Consider the following 8,130-nt stretch of genomic DNA (forward strand, 5'->3'; position numbering starts at 1 on the left):
ACTCTTAACATCTTGAGCTACATGCCTCTTGCATATCTTACTGAGATTACATTGAGCTTAATAAGTTTCAATTTATATCTTAATCTTCTTGTGTTACTTACTGCTGTAAGAATGAAGTTTCATGAGAAGGAAGAGACAATGTTTGGTATAAAGAATCTTTAGATAACCCGAAATCAAAGATACCGCAGTTTTTGTTTATAATAATCTTGTTTTGATGATCGCGGCCCAGCATATGCTTGTAAAACTGTTCAAAAGAAAAATAAACGTAACGCTGACATATGAAATTATAATCTGGGTACTTGGGACCTGTTCTTTAGCATATACTGGTTGGTTTTAATGTTTGAACTCTTGCTCAGCTGGTGTTAGTGTTGATCAGTTCAGACTTGAGACTGCAGAGACAGACATAGTTGCTTTGTCTAACTGGTTTAAAGTCGTCACGTGTAAGTAGCTGGTTTCAGAGGGATAATCATCTGCTTGAGTACATAGTCTGCTTATAGCTCGTGCAGGTACATAAGAGTTGACACTTTTCGGGTGGCTTCTAATTTTTTGTTTGTGGGAAAAAGTTATTTAGTATGGTCAGTGAAAAGGGAAGCTCAGTGAATGATTCTTTTGTGAAACCAGAAGGCAGTTGGCAGAGTTTGATAAACTCATTCCAGGGTCAGGGGGTTCCAAGAAGTCAGGGGCAGCAGATGGAAGGAAGAGGGCTTTCCGACTTCTATAGGAATACAAGCGAGGAGTTGATCGTGAGATCTTATATGGAAGGCTCAGTTGCAACGCCTCTACCGACCATGGAGATGCTTGGTTTTAAGAATTTGTCTCAAAACTTTCGTACAGATAGCGAGGAACTCTTCAAAAGCTGGCTCACAACTGGAGAGGCAAGCAGCCGTGTTATTCCTATCCTAAATATTCATTTACTTGTTTTTCTTGTTGAAAGCTTTATCATTCATTGAATGTCCAATAGAACATCATCTAGGTTTGAGTCAGTTAAAATGGCTCGTAATTCGCATTCAAATACCATTCATTCCATATGAACGCGATTCAACGTCTCTCTCTTATGGTTCAATATTTGTTTTTCCCTACCAGTTATTACTCTCTTTTATAACTCTACAATCTGATGCTCAAATAATTGTTTCACATAAGATATACAAAATCCATTAGAAGCTGGATGATATGCACTTGTGGATTCTGCTCTATCCCTTTCCTGATTGTCTTTTTTGTTTGATTGACATGCAACTTTTTCCAGACCAATTGCTACAATTCATCAAGCATTGCGCATCGTACCCAATCACGGATGTAAGTAGTTTGCAGTTTGAGCAACCCTTAAATGGAAATCGTGTGCTACGCCTTAAAAACGTTCTTATTTTCCAGACTGCATAGTTTTTTTTACCCTCAGACTTCCGGATCTTTGATCTTCTTGGCCTTCTTATTATAAGCTCATAATTGCTTTGTACATCACAGGATATCTACTGAAATAGCTAGCTTGTCATCGGGTCAGCAACATGTCGGTATTCTTCAAAAGAAAAGAAGCAATGAGTGTTTATATCCACCAATTAATACCATGCCTGATGAAATCTCAGGTGAAAACAATCAAAGTTCAATCAGGTGGCTACTGCTCCCTTCTAAATAAGCTGCCTTCTAATAAGCTGTCTTGTAGCATATTTGATTTTATTTACACGGTGACGATAACATTTGGTCTCAATTTTTCAGGCATGGTGTTGAACGAGGAATGCAGGCTAGCGAGCTATACTTGGCTAAGGCATGTTAATATTGATTCATTTCAAGGAAGCTTCATCTTGTATCTAATATTTTACTGTCAACGCAGGCCTGGTTTCACAGTTCTCAACCAATGACAAGAAGCCGATCCTCTGAATTGCGGTAATTTTTACACACTTGTTAATAGATAATAACAGCGGAATTTCTGTTAAACTGTCTGGTGGATGCAGTCCTTAATCCATTCTAAATCGTATTTAATTTATTTTTTTCTTATTTACTTTTATGGAGGGCACATGTCATCATCTCATTTCATTCAATGAGTATATACTAAAATGCAGGAGGAGGTATGTTGCCATGCAAAACGCTCAAATGCCAGGAGGTCTGGAAGTGATGCAGACTGCTTCAGGGAATAGCAATCTAGCAAAACACGATTTTGCATTTTCAAATGGTTTCAATGACCCTTCTATTTGTGTGGTCACCAATCAATTGGCGACCTTCATTTCTCCATCCAACTCATCATCGTCCACTTTCAACACCCCACAAACGAGTGAATTGGATAGAGTTTCATCTGTGGTGAGCATGCTAAAGGGTACCTTGGAGCGCAAAAAGCTTAGCAATCAGATCGAGAAAGAAGGTGTGGATGACGATAGCTCCAATGGACGTTTCTCTGTTCAAGAAGGTATCGTCAACATCGGTTTTGATCAAGGGAAAAGGGATCAAATTCATGAAATGGCAGGGGGAACATTTCAGGAAGTATCTACTATCCAAGTTAACAATCATAGAATTAAACAAAATGTTGAAGGTTCACTGGATCTTGAGATGGAAGGTTTTGTAAATATCACAAACCCGAATCCCATAAGCAGGAATTCTCAAGAACCTTCCCAAAGTGAATCATCTGCTGCTGCACCAGTAGTTTCATCTGGTTTTGATGCATGTGACGGTCCCAGCAATTCAAGTCAAACGCTGAGCATTTGTGAAAGTTCAATCAAACGAGCTGGAAGCTCTAGGGCCAAAGGTGATCCTTTTTGAGTCACTGTTCCCTTCCTATGAAAGTTGTATTGCAGACTGATATCGGTGACCTTTAGTTTTAGAAGCCTTTGAGTTATCTTATGCAAATTTTGTTGACAGATAACTAACATACAAAATAAAATCGATTAGCCCAAGATACCATCACGATAGATCTTAAAATTGTGAAAGAACCATGATCAGAACTATTTGTTTCCATTTACCAGAGTAAATGAAAATTTATACAAAATTAAAAATGACTCGGCACAAAATGTAATTGTATGTCTGTGCAGACGTTTCAGATACACACCTTTCTTTCTCCTTTTGTGATTAAAAACGTTTTTGAAGGCATATTGGCGGCACTAACAAAAGTTAATACTGGTTAGCATCTAGTCAGTGTTTCATTTAACTAAAGTTTAGTATATATCTTGTTGTGAAACTGCAGATTTCAGAGAACGGATAATTGGAAACTTGAAAGATGATCAAAAGGTAAGACTCTACTCTTCGATATTGAGTATAGCATGTTATTATGAAAGCTTCTAAAACATTTACCAGGTTTCATTTTTCTTTGTTCTTTAATTTGCCATATTCCACAGAGTGGGAAACGTTTAGACCGCTACGGATCAGTGACATCAGCTGTTTCAGGTATCCAATTATGACTAAAACTTCAGCATAATGAGTTATGGCTTTTATTTCAATATTATCTCTATAAATAAATTAAACCAGAATGTTCTTGTTTCTTAAAGCATACTTCTGAATTGGACTTTACGAGCATATGCTCATGTGTGTTTGTAAAAAAAAATTTAGAATGGAATGTACTCTACTTTATGGGAGAGGAAAAACCAAACTCTTTACTTATGATGTGCACAAAATATAACGGAATGTTCTTATGTTCGAGGTGGAAAACTAGAAAGCCTTTGGACTTACCTGACATTGATGTTTCTTTAGCTTGAATAAAGATATAATTCTCCTTTCTGTTGCCCCGTATAAGTGTCTCGAAAGCCTTTTCTTTCTGTTACTACATTCTCATCTTGATAATTATCCGCAGTTGGAGAAATTCTGTTAAAGTAAAACGTTACTGTATTTTTTCCCCTCATGGTATTCTACTTTCTAACAAAGAAAAATGTTATGCAGTGGACAAGGAGGATGCAACAAAAAAACGCAGGGTGGAGAGGTCACGGAAGTAAGTACGGCAATACCTACAATGGGGGCTAGTATTGTCTTCCCCCCAAAAAACCTCTCTTCTTCGAATTTGAGATCTTCTTTTCTTCATTTCCGTATTCTTTTTAACAAATGGGAGTAGACTGAGTTAATTGGCTATCCATTGAATCTTAATTCCAGTCTTTCCTTAATGTGGATGCTCATATATGAGTTAAAGTTAAAGGGGTTGATTTACACACATGGGCACACACAGATAAGACCGCGAAAAAAAAAAAAAAAACACTAGTATGCATATCTCACATACTGTCTGACATCAGATTGATTGTATCGAAGATCGTAACTTTTATTAGGAATTCTAGGAAGAGAAGTTGAGGAGGATTTTATGTTAAAATCAACCCAAGCTGGGCAGCTTCAACTGATGCCAGAACACATCTTTGTAGGAACATGAAGCAATAGAAATTATCTAGAAGGTGCTACATGTCTTTTAGAGATGAGAAGGTTATATTTACGTTAAGTTTCTTGCTGATGTAGAATGGCGGAGGCAAAGGAAAGGAACTCGACTCCAGTAATTCCATCTGATATACAATCTGTCTTGAAGCGGTGTGAAAATCTTGAAAAGGAAGTGCGATCACTCAAACTTAACTTGTCCTTCATGAATAGGTAATGGAACAAACTAGCTTTCATTTACTCAGAATTTTCTACTTTGATGTTTCCACGTATCAATTTTTTTTCCTTTCACTCGAGTCACATTACGCATACAACCGTTAAATATGCATCTCTAAGATGAACCTGTGCGGTTGTTTGCTAAAGAACATAAAATTTCTTGTTGTATTGGACAATGACGTCTACAATCAATCAAGAAACTTGTTGTGCATTAGAGCTTTTAACTAGCTTCTGTGAATAGTTTTGTTGGTCCGAAACTTAAGCCTCTTGGTGAAGTGCTAGAGCTAGTAAATTGTTGAGAAAAGTATTTGGCAAGTATTGACAGTTAGATCAAATCAACTGGCAGGGTCTTTTTTCAGAGCACGAAAGCTTTTGGTTTGACTGCTAGAAACGCGCCTTGATGTTCTACTGGAAAAATGATTGATTATCTAAGTCTTACATTGTTTCAGGAAGGATTCTGAGCAGACTACGCAGATAGAGGAGCTGCAGAAGCAAAATGAAGATCTAATTGATGAAAAAGAACGGCTCGTAGAGGAGATAGAGAGAGTCCTTTCAGAAACTGGAAAGATTTGAAACTCTCATCAACTTCTGGTTTGCAGTTAACTTCAGGATCTTGAGAATTTATAAAGGTTCAATTGTGGACAAAGCAAACAGGCAAATCTTAATGCTTGATGCACAAGTAAATCATGGTTTGTTTGTTTTTTTCCTTCTAAAACTAGAGTTTGTGAATGTCAAACTATCAGTTGACCAGTAAATTCTACAATGTCTGGTAAATTCTACCAGTTAACCAGTGAATGTCAAATGGAGGTTACTTTTTATACAATGATATTCTGGTAAGGCGAGGCTGGATTTGGACAAGTAGCAATAACCTAATTACGACTATTTATCGAATTCAATATAAATGTTAAATCTTCATCTTCATCTTCATCTGTGAGTCAAACCTAAGACTCATCACGTGCAGTACATAAGGTTTTAATTAATAACTTACAACTAGTTCTTTGTGGCATCTGTCAGGTGCTTGAGTTGATTTCATCCAAACCACTTTAAAACCATAAAAAGTTAACGAATAAACTTAACTTAAACTCCATAATCCTACACTAATAAGTTAAACAAAAATGTTGGGGGGCCTCTTTCAAAGTGGGACTCCATGGACTTTGTGCCACCCCATAATTTAATGTCAATTTTCATGTCAACATTATAGAATATTGTGCAAAAAACACGAGGTAATAGATAGTCTTGGATAAGATATGAAATTTCTCAAGCAATGTATGCATGCAAGACTTAAGACTTAAAACTCTATCAGATGACAAATCTACTTGAGTATTTACACACTCAAGGGGAGTGTTATAGATATTATATTAAAGTGTGATTGTTTAAATCCTAGATAGATTTGATTACTAGTTATTCTTTCCCTACTAGTATTGTATTTCCTTGGAGGACAGGATTTTCCCCCTCTTTGCTACTATAAATAAAGGTACTGTGCAGGGGAAATAACACATCCTAACATCTCATACTTTCTCCACTCTCTCTCTCTCTGCCACAACACGTTATCAACACGCTCTTGACGTTGCGCTAAAGAGAGTTTGATTTTCAATTAGTGGAGTATTACGTTTTAATCATTATTTTTATGATTAATTTATTATTTTATTAAATTGATCTACATGCTATTGATTCAATTTAATTTTTCTATGTTGAACGTGATACAACACATTGGAGATGCAGTTCCAGCTTTTATAGAAGGATCTTTTAGAAATTCAAAGGCTCAATTGTTTTCTGCCAATCAGGTTCTTTTAAAACAAATTAAAATATTTGAAACGACCGTGAAGAATAAAAATATTCTCCATGATGCATGAACCCTCTATATTTATATTTTCCTTCCGATCTATATATTGCATATGTTCATATATTTGTCAATAATATATATATAGATACGTTCATGCATTACGCAATTATAAAATCGCTGTGTGGAATTTGTGAGTCGAAGAAAGAAAGAAAATAGAAGCATGATTTTTTTAAATTATTTTTGGGTTCTGAAAACCTTAATACTAAAAATCTGGAAAAAGAAAGGAAAAAAAAATGGAAAACTTGGTTGAGCCGCGGCTTACAACCGCGATGCCAAGCCAAGCCAGTCGCTAGAGCCACGCGCTCGCGCCGAATTGTGAAACCGAGCTGCGCCAGGTAGTCAAGCTGTGAGCTGCTACCCAGCCCAACCCGAGGTCACCAAAAACGACTGCGTTCTCCTGTCGTCCCCTCAATCGAACTGGACCGCCACCATTGACAACCTGAAGTCGTATCGTTTGGTGAGAACCGTCATCCTCAACGGCAACCTAAGAGATCCCAGTCATGAATCTCTGAGTTATGGACCTCCTAGACATCGAGAATTGTTCTCCGTCGAGATTTTTTAGGATTCTAGACGAACTCCGGCTTGTTTTCCAGTCTGAAACCATAAAGATTGTGACGGCGCCGTCGAGCTTCTCTTGCAACTCCCACACCCAACATTGCTGGACCTTCTCTGAGGACACCCAAGCCTAACTGGGCTTTTTTTTCTTTTTTTCTTCGGCCCACTTATCTGCAGTTGGGCTGCTCCTTTTCTCAGCCGGTGACACTGCAGCATACTGCTTGTTTTTGCCGGTAGTTGGGCTGCCTGCAACAGCTTCATAAGGCCCAACCCACAGCTGGCAGCTGCTGAGCTTTGCAAATTGGACATCAGTCAGCAATGCAATGCCAGGCTGCCTCTTGTTCTCGATCCAAAGCCATATTTGGCTTGATTTTTTATTCCATCCTGCACCCATATATTTGTTGTGCTCGATTGCACGACCTTAACCAATTTTTTGGTTTTTTTTTTTTTTTTGAATGGCCCATAGCCGTCTAGTCCAAAATATGGCTTGAAACCTTGTATTATTTTGCTTCTACGATCAACCCCAAATAGTCTCGATCTATTGAATTAATTAAAAGTGACCAGCAGTCCATTAATCTGACATGACATCCAAAATTATTGGCCTAAAGCCCACTTTTGAACATTAACAATTCAATATTTTATTTCGTTTCTTTGAACTACTGACTCCCTTTTGTAGTCCTGAAGCACTCACACTTGAGTTCCTGAAGCAACCCAAATTCACTACACTTAGTTGTATATTGTATTATGTGTTCTTACAAGTACCTCTTCTTGAACCAGAAGATTCATAACTAAACTTGAACCAGTAGTTACGAATTTAGTGCTTTTGAAATCCGAAGCTTTCATAAAACACTACACCCATGAAAACCCAACGTTTTTCATGTACACCTTGTCTTAGAACTTGAAATGTTCTTACTTTGATGCTTATGGATATCTTATTTCCATAGTAGCAATCACAATCTTGTTCCCTCCATTTAGTGGATTGTCAAACCGTAACAAACTCGATTTCACTTATTTAGACGTTTCTTAACAAAACCACTTTATGTGGATATAAGACGTAAATCTCCATTTGACTATCAGAAGCTGAGAAACCATTGTAGCCAACAATGGCATTGAAGAATTATGCTGAAGCATTACAGATAGAAGTACCTCATGAACGAGGATTCCATGCCTCTTTGGCTCACTTCTGTGGA

General features: G+C 37.4%; 1 protein-coding gene across 1 annotated transcript; it reads left to right on the top strand.

Moving 5' to 3' along the window:
* Positions 1-521: 521 nt before the first annotated feature.
* On the top strand, positions 522-5,226 carry LOC137730474 (protein CYCLOPS-like). Its single transcript, XM_068469463.1, has 11 exons — positions 522-875; positions 1,244-1,293; positions 1,459-1,602; positions 1,708-1,756; positions 1,823-1,875; positions 2,052-2,728; positions 3,164-3,207; positions 3,315-3,363; positions 3,853-3,901; positions 4,411-4,539; positions 4,992-5,226. Exons 1-11 carry the CDS (start codon positions 573-575, stop codon positions 5,113-5,115), a joined length of 1,671 nt encoding a protein of 556 aa, XP_068325564.1. The 5' UTR covers positions 522-572; the 3' UTR covers positions 5,116-5,226.
* Positions 5,227-8,130: the final 2,904 nt, after the last annotated feature.

Source organism: Pyrus communis, chromosome 4 (assembly GCF_963583255.1).
Source record: "Pyrus communis chromosome 4, drPyrComm1.1, whole genome shotgun sequence".
NCBI lineage: Eukaryota > Viridiplantae > Streptophyta > Magnoliopsida > Rosales > Rosaceae > Pyrus > Pyrus communis.